General features: G+C 40.3%; 1 protein-coding gene across 13 annotated transcripts in view; it reads right to left on the bottom strand.

The window, feature by feature from the left end:
- MAP2K5 (mitogen-activated protein kinase kinase 5) overlaps positions 1 to 17,325 on the bottom strand; it is a 268,500-nt gene that overhangs the window by 98,624 nt on the left and 152,551 nt on the right. For all 13 annotated transcript variants that reach the window (XM_070796953.1, XM_070796958.1, XM_070796959.1 and 10 more), the window contains exon 16: positions 7,420 to 7,491. In XM_070796953.1, coding sequence (XP_070653054.1) covers positions 7,420 to 7,491 — 72 coding nt within the window. The remainder of the gene's footprint in view (positions 1 to 7,419; positions 7,492 to 17,325) is intronic.

Genomic DNA, 17,325 nt, shown 5'->3' with positions numbered 1-17,325 from the left:
ACTCTCAGTCCCCTTAAGCTGTTTACTGTTGGCCATCTGCTTTCCCACACCCAAAATCTGGTTGCTGTTGTCTCCTTTCCCTTTCTGCATGGTAATAAAGCTTTAAAAAATCTCTTTGTGACCGTTTTCAGTGGAGTTTGAGGTGAGAGTGGAAGATAATGAGTGCGCTTCAATGCCAGGCTCCTCTGTCCATGGAATTCTCCAGGCAAGAATACTGGAGTGGGTAGCCATTCTCTTCTCCAGGGGATCTTCCCGACCCAGGGATCGAACCTGGGTCTCCCACATTTCAGGCAGATTCTTTACCATCTGAGCCACCAGGAAAGCCCTTAACCCTAATTTGTAGGCTTTTTGAACCCATATGTGAACATTTCAAAAGGTAATTCCTCTTAAAGAGAAGAGATAATGGCTTAATTTTCTCATTGTGACCTCTTCACAAGCTCTGAAATGGAGCCTCCATCTAAAGGCCCCAAGAGATTAAATGATTTACCCTACGATCTATAGTTTATACTGGCTGAAGTAGAATTTGAATCTAGGTCTGAGTCAAAACTCGTCTTCATATTCAAAACACTTGTGATCCGTTCAGCAAATGTTTGTGAGTGCTTACGTTAAAGACTTCATCAAACTTTTACTCTGATCTTAATTTTCAGAAACTACTTTAAAATCATTACGAAAGTAAGAAAAAATTGAGCCCCAAAGATTTCCTGAGTAACCACTAGGGCAGTGAAATTGTGCTAGAGAGGGCAGGAGATTACGAGAGAATCAGATTTAAATTCTGTCATAAGGATCTATGACATAGCAATAAATTAATATACTACAAAGTGAAAAATGCTCGTGCCACAAGGAAGATGTAGATGAAGGTCAGGAGAAGAAATTACTTTTAGCTGGAGAGATGAGTTGGTGTCATAAAGGATGGGTATTTAAATTGTATCTTGGGGAGAAGAAGAAAATGATACTCCACACAGAGTGAATGGCATAGTGCTCCTTGAATATTTTTAACATGGTTAAAGTGGTTTTGAAGCTCACAAGAAAAACTCTAACTCTGTCAGAACAATACAACCCATCAAATCTTCAGAAGACAGTGCTACTTTGATGATAATGACCTTGTGTGACTCTCTGAATGTGCTCTTCACCTATCTAGAGATATTTTTCTAAGCCACGGACCTTGCTTTCATCATTTAACACATCATTCAGACCACTTCAGTAAAACAGTGATCATGCTGAAGAGGGGTCTCAGAGGACGGGATGACACTCCAATTAACCAAGCACACTGAGCCAGACTGTTCTGTGCTTTGGACTCAAGAGACTGCTGGAGAGAGGAGGTGAACAAAGGCAGAAAGAGCGAGGAGGACCCAAGTGAAAAGAGCAAAATGCAGGTGCTAAAGATGGGGCTTTCAGTCTGACTCCTAGAGAAAAGCCTGTCAGATTATTCACCACCGACCTTAGTAAGTTTATAATAGCCGGCCAAAGAGAATCACAAACCAAAATATGTACTTGGATAGCACACTCAGAGTAAGAACCTGACGACTGACCTGGTGCCTTTTTTAGATGTGTGTGCTTCGTTCTGGGCGCTAAAAATGCGAGGATAGAGGAGGGCATGTGCTGACTCATTTTTTGACCCAATTAGGACCAGCTGAAAAGTCCAGCTTTTCCAAATATGACTGCTTACTTCCCTCCTACAGATCTGCGTTGTGATTCGGGTGACACAAGGGTATGAATGGTGGGAGGGGGTTCAGGATGGGGAACACATATACACCCATGGCTGATTCAAGTCAGCGTATAGCAAAAACCATCACAGTATTGTAAAGTAATTAGCCTCCGATTAAAATAAATAAATTAAGAAAAGAGTACGAATGGGGTAACTAATTAGTGAGAAAGAACCGTGGGACTCTCAAGCCGTTGGTTCCGTGGGAGAAGAGAGAAGCACTGAAACGAAGAAACCCTGCCCTAAAGCGTTTTAGGTGCTCCCTGCCCCTAGGAATGAAGACCATCAGTTTTTACTGTGGACATACTCTTTTTCATTCTAAAGTGTAGCCCTGAAGTCTTTAAAGAGCAGCAAGAAGGGTGAACAGTCCTAAAAATCACCTGGTCAACTGAATCGGTGGGATCTCTCTACGAGAGTCAAACAAGTATTTTAGAGCAGGATCAATCTTCCCAGCTTGTCCTTGTTTAGACACTTTGTACGCCTGTTAGTGGTCTCACTTCTTTTTTTTTTTCATTTTCATGCTGATTGTTGTCATAAAGGCTCAAGGAAGAAGAGCAGTTAATTCCATGTGGGTTCTTTTCCCCATTATAAACCCCTTACATGGCAATGACCTTTATTTTGTTCTATAATTCACATGAGGAGAACTACAACACATCTTAAGGTCTGAGTTGAAAATCAGAAACAAAAACACAGAAAGGGGCTGAAATCTTCATATCTTAGTAAAACCACCATGCTCTAGTTAAGCTGAATCATCTCATTTTTTCCCTTCTTAAGGATAACTTCCATCCCTTATCTTATTTCAGCCAACTCCAAATGCTATATATAGGTAACAAAATCATGGAGAAGACCCATTTTATCTCACAGAAAGAGGGAGACTGAACTGACAGAGGATGGGGGCAGTGTTGCTGCTGGATTAAAGACAGTCTGATATTAAAGATTCTGTGCTTAAGGCACAGATGTACCTGTGACTTTTTAAATGGCACATTTTAGCGGCATGTAGCATCATCTTTTATGGAAGAGTGTGGCGAGAGGCCTTGTTATGACTCCCCATGGGGACTGTGACAGCACATTAACAAGAGGAGGGAAGTATGAAGAAGGCAGGCAAGGGTGAATCTGTATTTTAGGAGTTTAAAGCAGTGAAGGCAGCCTTTTGACTCCTGAGTCACCAAAACCCTCAGGGATCTTATGGAATTTACGGGAGGGTGCTAGGTAGAAGTAGAAGGGAAAGAAAACTCTAGATCCCATTTTGTCTCTATTTGATTCTTGTGTAACTTCAGGAAAATTCCTTTGCTCAGTTTCCCACATTCTTATCCCATTGCCTCTTTTTAAACTTTTGTTTGTTTATTTTTGGCTGTGCTGGGTCTTTTGCTTTGCATGGGCGTTCTCTAGTTGTGGTGAGCAGGGGCCACTCTTCGTGGCTTCTCACTGTGGTGGCTTCTCTTGCTGCGGAGCACAGGCTCCAGGCGCACAGGCTTCAGAAGTCCCAGCACGGGGCTCCGTGGCTGTGGCGTCCGGGCTCTAGGATGCACGGGCTCAGTAGCTGTGGCACATGGGCTTAGCTGCTCTGTGGTGTGTGGAATCTTTCCAAACCCAGGGATCGAACCCATGTCTCCTGCACTGGCAGGTGGATTCTTATCCACTGCACTGCCAGGGGAGTCCTCCCCCGTGTTTCTTTACCACCCGGTACTCTAGGGGAATAAACTGATTGACTCAAAACATTTTGAGGAAGGTATCCACACAAGTAGGTAGATCCTGCATACTTGGACATCTGCTCTCTCCTGAAAGGTTTACAAAGATCCCACCTTAGAGGGTGCTGGGGGATGGGGAAGCGCTCCTCCATCTCTTCCTTCTTTCTCCAAGGGGCAACTCCCTTTAAGACAACCAAGCTCAACTGTCAGCTCCTTTGAGAAACCTGTCTTGCTCTCCCCGCCTGAACCTTTGTGGCTCAGAGTACTTCATTTTCACTAATGACTGTCACACTGCTCTGGGCTTTAAGTGTCTGTCTTCTCTATCACAGGCAAGCCTTCCTCATCTTAGTGTGCTCCACTCTTCAAGGTTCACTACATGATAAGTGCTTAAACAATAATTATTGAATGAATGAAAGTGTCTCCTCTCTACAGTGTGTTTCTAGGAAGGGAACCTTGTTTTTAAAGGTGAGGATAAACAGTAGAGAAGCAATTACTCTTTGAAGATGTTAACTGTGTTTCAGGACACAATTTTCTACTCTGAATTTTAAAATGCTATTGAGATTCATACTTCTCTCCATTTACAGTGATTCTGAACAGGATTTACCACATCTATTCCTAGCACACCATGATGAAAACAAAGAAATTGGTCCTTAAGCGCCTTTGTTGGGCTGACTTCCCAATCCCTTCAGGTAATATTCTTATCACATCTGCTCCTTAGAAAAAAAGAACCTTGGGGTTCTCTTCCTTACTGACTCACACACAGTTTCTCATCTATGGACTCAAAGCCTCCGACTCCTACTTTACATCACATATTTTTGTACCCAAATGAATCTGGTATAAAACACATTGTTGTTTGGTCGGTAACTCATGGCCCAGCTGTTTTGTGACCCCATGGACTGTAGCCTGCCAGATTCCTCTGTCCATGGGATTCCCAGGCAAGAATACTGGAGTGGGTGGTCATTTCCTTCTCCTGGGGATCTTCCCAACCCAGGGATTGAACCTGCACCTTCTGCATTGGTAGGTGGATTCTTTATCACTGAGCCACCAGGGAAACCCATAAGGCACATGCCAGGGCCTTACTCTTCTCTCTAAAAACTTAATTCACCACCTGTGTTCGGTCATTTGTTCTCACTTGCGTGTCTGCTGGGTCATAAGCTCCCAGAATACAGAGACTGTGATCACATAGTTCCTTTCAAAAGCATTTAGTTAAGTATCCCACACACAGAGGTGCTCAACAACTCTTCATGATAATCATAATCACACTGCACTTTACATCCTCTAAGGTCATCTCTTCCTCCTTCTAACATCTGGCTCCTCAGGATCTATTTTAAAACACAGGGAGCAGTAAAACACTGACCTCTTTTCAGCCCTCACTCTTGACCAGTGGTACTTTTCTACTCCCCACTTTATTGCATGAGCCAAGGGACTCCTCCAGGCCTCCAAGTGTCTCACACTCACTGCTGACACTTTTTCACACAGTTCCTTACACCTTAATCTTATAAATTCAACGAGTCTGTTTTCTTCAGTCTTCTAGAGACTATTTAATAGTTTACCTCCAGGATAAATGAACATGATCAACAAAATCCCAAATACATCAATGGCAATCTCCCTTCCTATACAACAGTCTCTTTTTATTAATCTTTGTATCCTGAGCACTCAGCAAAATGCTGGCAGACATATATTTCAATATGTAACATAAATATGTTATATTTATTAAGTATCTATCTACCTACCTATCTTAACTAGTCTCCCTGTTTCCATGATTGTCCTTCTATATTCTGTGCTCCATAGAGCACCCAGCTATCCTGTGAAAACATATTTCAGATAATTTACTCTCAGAGTAACATCTAAAATTCTGACCATGGCTAACAAGGCTGCATATGATGTGGCCCCTGGCTACCACTCTGAATGTGTTTTTTCCCATTTTTTCCTTGCTAACTCCACTCAAGTAACCCAGGTCTCTTGTATTATTTGCTGTTGCCTGATGGCCCGCTCTTTTCACACCATTCAAGTCTCAGCTCAAAGGCTGTTTTATCGGAAAGGAGGACTCCACTTCATTTTTCCCCATAGGACTTACCACAACCTGAAAAATTATATACTCAGTTATCCTTCTGTTTATATACTCAGTATTATATACTTTAATATACACTTTATATATATATTTTTATATGTATTTATATATATAAAAGTATTTATATATATATATAAAAGTATTTATATATATATATATAAAAGTATTATATACTTATATATATATATAAATTATATACTCAGTATCCTTCCCAAACACTCCACCCCCCTCACCAAATGCAACTTCACAAGAATCAAGGATGGAGTGTCCTTCATTACTATATCCCCATTACCTATCTACTCGACATAGCAGGAGCTCAATACATGGAATGAAGAAATGAATATGAAAGGAAAGAATGGTGTGCTCTAAATCTTAAATCTGTTAGTTACCCTGTTTGGCAGTATTGCTATGCCTCTGCATGTTTTTAAGTCACACAATTCTAGAGTTGTTGCAGAAAGTTAAAGAAAGGCAAGAGCAGACTGCTTAGAGTCATAAAATGTTAGTTTGGAAAGGGGCTTAGAGATAATTATTTAGCAGAAGAAGAAACTGAGGCCCAAAGTTAAGCACAGGGGCTTGCACAGGGCTACCTAGAAAACCAGGTGCAAAGCTATAACTGCAACCCAGGTCTTCCATTCCGTCTAGGACTCTTATCTTTATACTGTGCAACCTCGCAAATGTTCCACACTATATCTGGTCTTTTATCAAGTATACTCAATGACAATGATTTAAAATATACAAAGGGTAATTATGTAACAGCTAGAGCTGAGCTCCACAAATCAAAGGTACTAGTTTCCCCGGAGACAGGCTAACTGGACACGCCCTTCAGGATTCTGTTGGGAGACTCAGTTCTGAGCATTTGTCCACCAGCACTGCCAATCTCTCAGCTGTTCATATATACTGTATTTCCTCTTAGAGCCCCTTTCATGAAGAAGCAGAAAAATATGGTTCAATAAACACTGAATACTTTTGCTTTCTTTCTATAGTGCAGGTGAATTGACTCTGAAGATATCTCCTTAGAAATTCAACTGCATTCATGCATTGCAAAAATCACAGAAAAAGCATTTGACCCAAAAAAAAAAAAAAAAGTGATGGAATTGTGACTGCAACTCTATCCATGATCTTATTTAAGGAGTTCTTTTTACTGTTTTAAAGAGTTCTCTTTTATCTGAATCAAAGCGTGTAAGATACATCACTTGAAACACTAGTGGATATCTAGGCTCTATACTGCTGTAATTCATGCTGAGGCAGGTCTCCATCTAATACAAATTCTACACATTTCCTTATAGATCAACAATCACTGTACAGAAACCCTAGCACAAAGTTCTAGTGGGGGCACATGTAGCATACTAAAATAAAGTCCATTCTAAATACAGCTGTAAAGAGATACATTAAAACTGTGCTACGTACATATACCTATCCTCCTTCAAATCATTTCATACTCTGTCCTGCAACACGTGATATGATTCTAACTGGAATAAGGTGGTGTTTTTCTTTCTATGCAAACATATAGAAATTATACATCCAAATGAGTAGGGCTGTACTCTTTAATAAGGTAATCACCTCTAGAAGTCATATATGCCTTCCAACAAGGCTGCTATCACACATACTTTTTCTGGAATTTCTAGGTTCTCCACATTTCATGTGCATAAGGATCACACTGGGAACATGTTAATAATGCTAATCCTTAGAGATGTGTATTTAACTGGTCTTTTGATGGGAGTCCGGGAACCTGTATTCTTAAGAAGCACTCCAGCTAAGTTTTACACAGGTGATCTGTGAGAAAAAGCACTTTAGAATAGTGATGTAAGGGTATCAAAGTAAGGACTACTGAGTTAACCTCTGTTTACATATACACATAACACACTGGAAGTTTAATTTTTTTTTTCAAATCTTCATTTCTCCTAATAGAATATATCGGTACAGATATACATAAGAGCATCTATTTGCAATTAACATACCTCCATGAAAGAGATTCCTAAGCTCCAGACATCAGAATGAATTCCATACTGCTCCCCTGAAATTCTTTCAGGCTGAAAGAAAACAGAAGGGAGCTTGTGAGTTGACGTAAGCTACTCCAGGAAACACATATGCTCAAGTGAGCTCAGCTAAGGCAGAGTCACCAATATCTGCACAGCACATTAGGAACAGAAAAACAATTTTATATGTATGTGGATTATACAGATAATCCATAGAAATTGTATAGGTAATACAGATATATTAGATATAATCTTATTGAATCCTCAAAAAGATCCTGTGAGGGAAACTTTGTTATCTTAAAGACAAAGAAAATGAAGGCTCACATTCGTGGGATATAAGGCAAAGTCCTAAACTAGTAAATGAGCTGAGACTTGAACTCAAACCAAATCCAGTGGCCTTAGCTGTCGAGTGACAAATTACAGGACATTATATAATATTATCATGTATTTGCATTTTGAGAGGTGGGTCTGAATCACTAGGAATTCTGCTATTTTAAAATTTTTATTTGTATTAATATTAAACTTGTAGGAAATTTTTAAGATTAAGACTAGTACAAAGAAAACCCGTATTTCCTTTGCCCAGATTCACCTACTGCTCAACATTTTATCCCATTTATCGGGCTTCTTTTTGATATAATCCAGGGAACAGTTTGAAAGGTCCTTTTGGGACTCGTGGTCCTCCATTCAAGATATGTAGAAAATACCTGTTCTAACAATTAGCTGCACACTCTCTAGTTCAACAGGACTAATTCCATACTGGCGTGGCTGCTGCCTAGTTTCTCTATCCCTCCAGGATTTCGCATTCAGTAAGGTACTTCACAGGAGTCTTCTGAACGAACACATGAACAAATGAGTAAGAGAAACTGAGGTCTCACTGAGATGGAATGGTTGCTTAAGGTTACAGAGCTAGTAACGGCAGGGCTAGGATCATGACCCATACCTCTTGGCCCCCAGTACCGTACACTATTCTTGGTACCATCCCTGGAATTCTTGGAAGTCACCATAGCCATCGTCCTTTAAAAGCCTGCATGAGCCACCCTTGGTAGTAACTGGAGTCAGGGTGAGTCTGGTCCACTGCAGATGGGAAGAAATGGGCATTCACCACTCACCAGCAGGGGATACATCAGGGGTATGGGAGATGTGGGCCAGATACTCTCAGGTGAGTTGGCTTAGTTGGGACCCGAACTTTGTAACCGACTTCCCACTCCCACCTACCAGGCTATCTCAGTATATTTACTGTCTTCTCCTGGGACCATTTTCCATAAAATTACATAAAGCCCTACCCTAAGATAGCAGGATGGATTGTCTTACTTCCCTTCCTTTATTTATTTAATTTGTAGAATACCTTTCCTACCAAGAATAATTCTTCCCAAGGGCCGAGAGTCATGTGACCATTTCTCCAAGCCACTAACAGACATGGTCATTCCAATCCCCTCATACTTTTTTTTTATGTTCTAATTCCTGCTACCATCACTTTTCAAGTTCCATGGTCATATCTGAATGAACTCATTATCCAATTCTAGCGAGATCCATTCATAATCGGAAGCATCCATATGGAATCAGCCAGCCAGTTACAGGAGTAACGCCATCATCATCACCATCGACGACGACGTCATTACTCTGTACACTTACTGAAGAATTTCCACATGCCAGGCATTGTTTTAAGTGCTTTTCATAAACACCCATACTAGACTGGTACTATTCATCATCCCCAATTAAAAAATAAGGCAAATGAGGCCAGAGAGGTTTAATTTGTACCTACTGGGAAAGGATAGTAATAGCTACCACTGAATGACCACCTAGTTTGTCCCAGACACTGGGCTAGATACTCTGTATCCTCTACACTTCATACAACCTGACAAGTATTATTGCCCTCATTTTACAGATGTAAAAACTGAGGTTTAGTAAGATTAAATGACTTGCCAAAATGTAGAGTTATGGATTAAATACTAAATGTATTATTTAAGTACACAGCCAGGATTCAAACCAGGTACATCTGACTGCAAAACCGAAGTTCTTTTCTGTCAAACGGCCCCTCTGAACTATAAGTCAGAAGAGCCACACACTAGTCTTGACCTGGTCAGTATTTCTCAAAATACAGCCTTGGACTCATCATCATAGAACTGCCTGAGGTGCTTATTACAAATGAACTTCCAGTATCAGAATCTCTGGAGGTGGCTCTGGGAGACCTTCATTTTAGAAAGTTATTTCTCTGGGTGAATCTTCAGTAAACTCGGCCCCAGTCACTAAACATGTCTCTGTTTCCTACAGATGGGACGATCTGCCTTTCTCATCTCTGCTTAGTGCACAGAAAGGGCCCTTCTAAGGCCACCCTTCAATGGCCACCCTTTTTAGATGAAAACTCCTTCCCATTCCTCAGGTTGAATTATGAATCCCTGCCTCTGTACATCTTTAAAACGCTCTTCATATTTTTCACATTAATTTATTGCACTGAGTTGTAACCATCCAGTTGATGGTCTGTTTCTAAGAGGCAAGGAGGGTTCTTATCTCACATCCAGTACCATGCCTGGCACATAGCAGGCAGCCGGTTCCACAGGTCTGCCCTCAAGAATTCGTACAGTAGTAGGGACTAGAAAAATGTGTCCAGGCTGCTGAAACTAACTTGGGTACAAGATGAGTCCCGATACATAGCAACCCACTCCAGTGTTCTTGCCTGGAGAATCCCAGGGACGGGGGAGCCTGGTGGGCTGCCGTCTCTGGGGTCGCACAGAGTCGGACATGACTGAAGCGACTTAGCAGCAGCAGCAGCAGCAATACATTCTGAATTTATGGAGCCAGGGCTTGATGGCCTAAGACTGCACAACTCAAATGTGTTCTCACACTTGAAGCCAAGATGGCCCACTCTGTCCTCTTCCTTCCAAAACAAAACAAAACAAAGCCAACAGCCAGGTACCACACTATTGAGAGATCTGTGATGAGTATTTTTCAGGTAAAAAGCAAAAGCTAGGTTACTTTCTGGCATGACATTTGTCACCAGTATGGAAAGCTTTTAAAGGAAAAATATGACTCTTGTCTGAAGCTCTTCTGCACTGAAGTTTAAGTGTAGAGGGAAAACTCTGGTCTGTTCTTATTGACAACACTAAGGAGTGGTGATGATTTAAAAGCAGAGGATCTAAAAGAGCATTGCTCCAAGATGGTGTGCACACTCCATCCCTCCACTTACTGCTGTGACTGGGCATTAACCTAGGACCCAGATTTAGTTAACTCATTCCAGAACTGTCTCTACTTATAACAAAAGACAGGCTTCCCTGGTGGCTCAGATAGTAAATAATCTGCCTGCAATGCAGGAGACCCAGATTCAGTCCCTGGGTTGGGACTATCCCCTGGAGAAGGGAATCTCTCATCCCAGTATCCTTGCCTGGAGAATTCCATGGACAGAGGAGCCCGGCGTGCTACAGTCCATGGGATCGCAAAGAGTCAGACACAACTGAGCGACTTACATTCTCTCATAACACAAGACCCTAGGGTTTACTTGTCAAAAGCAGGACGATATCTGGTACATCCCATCCCTTACTTCTTCCCATGAAGGAATTTCTGCTCAGGGTTAGGCTATTCAGAAAATTAACAAAGTATGCACAAAACTTTAGGTTAGTAGGTAATAACTGCAAGGAGATCAAACCAGTCAATCATAAAGGAAATCAATCCTCAATATTCATTGGAAGGACTGAGGCTGAAGCTGAAGCTCCAATACTTTTGCCACCTGATGCCAAAAGCTGACTCATTAGAAAAGACCCTGAAGTTGGGAAAGACTGAAGGCAGGAGGAGAAGGAAATAACAGAGGACGATGGGATGGCATCACGGACTTAATGGAAACAAATTTGAGCAAGCTCTAGGAGACGGTGAAGAACAGGGAAGCCTGGTGTCCGTAGTCCATGGGGTCGCAAAAAGTTGGACATGACTGAGAGACTGAAAAACAACAACAGTATGTTAAAAAAATGTATATATATATATATATATATATCAATATCATAAACAATGGGTTTTTTTTTTTTTTTTAAGCTGGCAAGATCACTATGTGGATAGTAGAACATTCAGGTTAGACAGGGTTCTGCAGTCACACTGCTCTAACTCAATCTATCTTCCAGTTCACTAATTCTCTCTCATCTTCAACATGCTACCAAATAGTGAGTTTTTCATTTTTATCTAGTAGTTTTGTTTGAGACTTTCTCATATCAACTATGTCACTTTTAAAATTTGTGATCTAAAGTCTGTTGCAACCTTTTTCCTGCTGGTTCTTTGGTTTGCTCTGTTTCTTTGTGGGCCTGGTTTTCTTTGCTTTACAGTTTTTGTTTATGGAAAAAAAATTTCGCAGAGGTTTTCTGAGGCCTCAGGTTAATGGGTCTACTTCAAACAATATTCTCAACGTGAAGCTCCTTTTCTAACTCAGGTCACATATACAAACATCCGGGGTACAAATTTGTGCCAGAGTTAGTCTGTGGCCACAAGTTTCCCCCTTTTTCTTTTTCTTCCTGTTGCTCTTTTGTTCCCTGGGATGGGGAAGAGCAGCTTTGGATCTGGTTTGTTTGTTTGTTTGCTTTTGGTGGGGTAGGGGGCTCTTCAAGCTTCCAGCATAGTATGGGGAAGATCTCCTCTGAGACCCTCTGCCTTAAGGGAGCCCCCTTATCAATTCACAGCTGCAACACATACAAATATCCTCAGCAATACAGGAAAATATCCTCAGGAATAAGTAGCTTTGGTACTCTAACATTCTATTTTCCCCTCTGTTGTAGGTTTCCTTCTGAAAACCATCCTGGGAATCTCCAGTTGTCTTTTTAGCTCTTCAGTGTATTTGAGATGGTTTTTAAAAGTATTCTAATTCGCATTTTTCAGCAGAAGAGTTGGTCCACATACCCTAATGTGCTACCACCAGAAACTAGAAGCTGGTGTCCTAGTTAAATCTTGACCATCACTACTTGGCCAGCTCTGAGATTCTGGGCTAAAGTTACTTCACCGTTGGTTTCCTTACCTGTAAAATAAAGACAACATGTATACCTAATGGAGTTGTCTGAAGACTAAATCAATCCATGTAATGTGCTCAATTCAGTACATGCCACATGGGGATGCTTAATAAATGCTGGCCTCCTTCTAATCATCACCCCTATCACTACGATCACTGCATGAGCATGGCCAACCAAGCCGGATCATGGAATCTGAACAGGTTATAATCTGGGAAAAGATACTTTCCAAGAATAGGAAGAGTCCAGGTGGAAAAAACGTTCAGAAGATAGGAATAGTTATTTAGACCGACTTTCTGATCCCAAAGAACAAGTATTTGCATAAGATTTCTTAATTTCAAAACATCAGAAATTCACAGTAATAATGTCAATATTTTATATTTGATTTTAGAAAATTATAATAAATTACAATGACTCAATAGTGGGTTAAAGTTTCAGAGACTTCTATCTTTAAAACAAGAGTACAAGTTCTAGTGATTAGAATTTTCAAGAAATGATTTAATATAAACTCCCAAAACCTTCTGGACTCCATTTGTAATTCTTCTGGAAGAAATCCTGTTAAAATATAGCTGAAAATGTTTCTTGCTTTGGATTAAAATGTCCATTAAACCTAATTACCTACCTTCCCCTAAGATGTAATGTGTACTTGAACATGCCACTTCATTTTCTAGATCATCGAGGAGGGACCAGATGGCTTTTCAAGTCTCCTACAAGGACCACTGTTTAACATGCCCATAAATTGTTACTGTTTATTTGCTTGTTTGTTCTAATGACTTAATAATCTTAGAAAAGCTACCCTATCTTTGTCCTAATTACCATTTTCTTATACCTAACATTTCAGATTATAGGAGAATAAAGTGAGACTGTTCACACATGCAAGGCTATTTCTTTATTTTCTTTTCAATATTTGAGCAGTCTAGTGGGTTGTATCTGAGTCATCTGAGGGTCTTTTATACTTTATCACACAAGTAAGATACTTAATAAAAAAACTTAAATCGTCTGCTTATAATTAGTGAACAAATCACTTTTGGAATGCAGGTTTCATGAACTGATTCATTCATTTAGCACCATGTGAAGGACTGGATACAGAGAATAAACCAGAATAAACCCTGAATATACTAATCTAGATTTGGAAAGACACATAAATAATTTGGATAGAGTGAGAGGCACAGCAGTTAAAGAGTTCAGTCCCTGGAAGCTGATTACAGAAGTCTGACTCCTCACTCTGCTACTTATTAGCTGTATGAAATTGGTTAAGTCACTTAGCTTCACTATCCCTCGTTGTCGCCATCTGTAAAAGAACAATATTTATCTACCTCACAGGTTGATTGTGAGGATTTAAAGAGTTCGGTCATCTCACACTCTAGCAAAGTAATGCTCAAAATTCTCCGAGCTCGGCTTCAACAGTACCAGTGAACCAGGAACTTCCAGATGTTCAAGCTGGATTTAGAAAAGGCAGAGGAACCAGAGATCAACTTGTCAACATCTGCTGGATCATAGAAAAAGCAAGGGAATTCCAGATAAATACCTACTTCTGCTTCGCTGACTATGCTAAAGCCTTTGACTGTGTGGATCACAACAAACTGTGGAAAATTCTTCAAGATATGGGAATACCAGACCACCTTACCTGCCTCCTGAGAAACGTGTATGCAGGTAAAGAAGCAACAATTAGAATCGGACATGGAACAACAGACTGCTTCAAAATTGGGAAAGGAATACATCAAGGCTGTATATTGTCATCCTGTTTATTTAACATATGTAGAGTACATCATGCAAAATCCTGGGCTGAATGAAGCACAAGCTGGAATCAAGATTGCCAGGAGAAATATCAATAACCTCAGATATGCAGATGACACCACACTTATGGTAGAAAGTGAAGCGGAACTAAAGAGCCTCTTGATGAAGGTAAAAGGAGAATGAAAAAGTGGGCTTAAAATTCAACAATCAAAAAATTAAGATCATGGCATCTGGCCCCATCACTTCATGGCAAATAGATGGGGTAACAATGGAAACAGTGGTAGACTTTCTTTTCTTGGGCTCCAAAATCACTGCAGATGGTGCCTGCAGCCATGAAATTAAAAGACACTTGCTCCTTGGAAGAAAAATGACCAATCTACACAGCATATTAAAAAGCAGAGACATTACTTTGCTGACAAAGGTCCACAGAGTCAAACCTATGGATTTTCTAGCAGTCATGTATGGATGCAAGAGTTGGACCATAAAGAAAGCTGAGCGAAAAAGAATTGATGCTTTTGAACTGTGGTGTTGGAGGACTCTTGAGAGTCCCCTCGACTGCAAGGAGATCCAACCAGTCAATCCTAAAGGAAATCAGTCCTGAATATTCATTAGAAGGACTGATGCTGAAGCTGAAGCTCCAATAATTTGGCCACCAGATGCGAAGAATTGACTCATTGGAAAAGACCTCGATGCTGGGAAAGACTGAAGGCAGGAGGAGAAGGGGACACCAGAGGATGAGATGGTTGGATGGCATCACCAACTCGATGGACACGAGCTTGAGCAAGTTCCGGGAGTTGGTGATGGACAGGGAAGCCTGGTGCACTGCAGTCCATGGGGTTGCAAAGAGTCGGACACGACTGAGCGACTGAACTGAACTGATATGTAAAGAAAAGGGTGATTAGTGCATGGTTCTAATTAAGTGTTCACTATTACTATTGTTTTTATTATCACTGTACTGAAACAGGTATGAATATAAAGTGAGAGACATAGATGCAAAATGAGTGCACTATATTAGTGACCTCTAGTTGCAGATACTCACAATTTATTATTTGTCCTCTACCCTATACCTCCCAGCCCCCACTCATGTCACTCCACCCTCTAATTCTGTCTTTGTTCATCCTCCCAAAGTGATCTCTTTTGTAAGTGCCCTTTTCACTTACTATTTGAATCATCAAATTTATACATTATATGCCTTCTTATTCTCTAAAGGTATGCACGGTAAAACTGAAGCCTTTATTATGTCACACATGACATGGCCACATATAATGCCATGTTTCCTATTTTGCCAAAATCTTATGTGGATTACAGAGTAGTGCCACCATACCTGGCTAACTGCATGGAAGGCGCTCAGTAATTACAGGTTGATTAATTAAAAGCACTCAGTGTCAGAAATAGCTTTTACTGGCATAGACCAAAGGTTGGCAAACTTTTCTTGCAAAGGGCCAGACAGTTATTTTTCACTCTGTGGGCCATATGGTCTCTGCTGCAACTGTCAAAACTATCCCCCTCTGCCACTGCAGCGCTACAGCCCCCACAGACAACACAGAAATAAATGGGCGTGGCCACCTTCCAACGAAACTTCTTAAAATTTTTTACTTTGAAATACTTATTAATAAGAAGTGGAAAAACATATTCTGGGAGGTTTTGTACATTCTTCACTCAGTCCCTCAGTTGCTAGCACTCTTAATACAGCATCACAACACCTCAGGCAGGGGTTAACATCTGTGTCAGAATAAATGTTACTTCCACCTTCCCCCACTCCCAACCTCTGTTCTCACAGCAGTTAGGTAAGTCATGGTCAACAAGAGCCTGTTGAATTGAGCCAAGCTCATGGTCTGTGTATCACACTCTTTGCTTTCTAGAGTTTTTCACTTTTTACAGCTTGAACTAGAAAGTGGATAACTAGAGTTCCCTTGCCCAAGAAGCAAAGCAATTTTAGCTTTGCCAATATGAGCTAATGTTTCATAATTTTAATCTTCACATTTTCAATTAAGAGATGGATGCATCACATACATCCATACACAAAAAGGAAAAAAAAGTCATGTCTTTAACGTGTACCTGGGAAATACAATTGTAACCTGGATTTGTACATTCAAACACATTGCAATTTAATTATTAGAGCTAACGCTACTAAGAACACAATGGAGAGTGGAAAAGTTATTTCATAAATTGTTTGTTTTAAGTCAGAGTATTCCATATTTTTTCAAAGACTGACATGGCATTTGGCATGGCTTTGTTAATTATAAAAGTGGCTCACCAATCTCAGCTAAGCTGGTAGAGCCAAGAGGGTGATTGCGTTTTATAAAAAACAGGTATGGGGACTTCCCTGGTGGTCCAGTGGTTAAGAACCTGCCTTCCAATGCAGGGGACGCAGGTTTGATCCCTGGTTGGGGAACTAAGATCCCACATGCCATCCCATGCATCGCAGTTAAGACCCGATGCAGCTAAACAAATAAATATTAAACACTAGGTATGGTGATTCAGAGATTAATTTTTTGTCACATTACCCAGAAAAATGAGAAATAATGAATTTTCTTTAAAAACAATGCAAGGCAAAAATTAACTGTTTTGGTACCTCAATTTAAAAAATGCTTTGTATTGTTCTGAGAATAAGATCCAGAGTTCTATCCATATTAACATCCTTTTCACAAAATAATATATGAACAAAGAACACCAAGAATAAGATCCAAGGTTCCACACATAGTTCGTTTAACTCATATGAAGACTACTTGGAGTGAAACTGACTACCTGAATAAATCCAGAAGCCTCATCAAAAAACTAAACCTAAGATACGAAAACAAAACGTCGCTCCAAAATACTAAATAAGTTTCCTGCCTGTCGTTTCCCAGCACCCTACTCTTGAAGTGAAAGTGGAAACCAATAAATAAAAGCAATTTTATGAACACAGATAACTTCACTTACTTAAAAGGCAGGCAAAAGAAAAAGGTCAAACCCACACTGGTATCTGAAATAGTTCTATGCGTCTACTTCTTATTCCTGGTAAATTTGTTTCAGAGGGACTAATAAGTTATCTTTTAATAGACATGAACTCAAATAAACAGAAGACAGACATAATGTTTGACAGGAAAATGTCTGCTAAATCCTTACATTCAGAAGCCCATAAGTAATAATTTAATTTTTAATTAATAATCTAATTTTCATCTGGTGTGGAAGC

Source organism: Bos indicus, chromosome 10 (genome assembly GCF_029378745.1).
Source record: "Bos indicus isolate NIAB-ARS_2022 breed Sahiwal x Tharparkar chromosome 10, NIAB-ARS_B.indTharparkar_mat_pri_1.0, whole genome shotgun sequence".
Classification (NCBI taxonomy): Eukaryota; Metazoa; Chordata; class Mammalia; order Artiodactyla; family Bovidae; genus Bos; species Bos indicus.
Note: the sequence above shows the minus strand (reverse complement) of the source record. Positions and strands in the feature narration are given on the sequence as shown.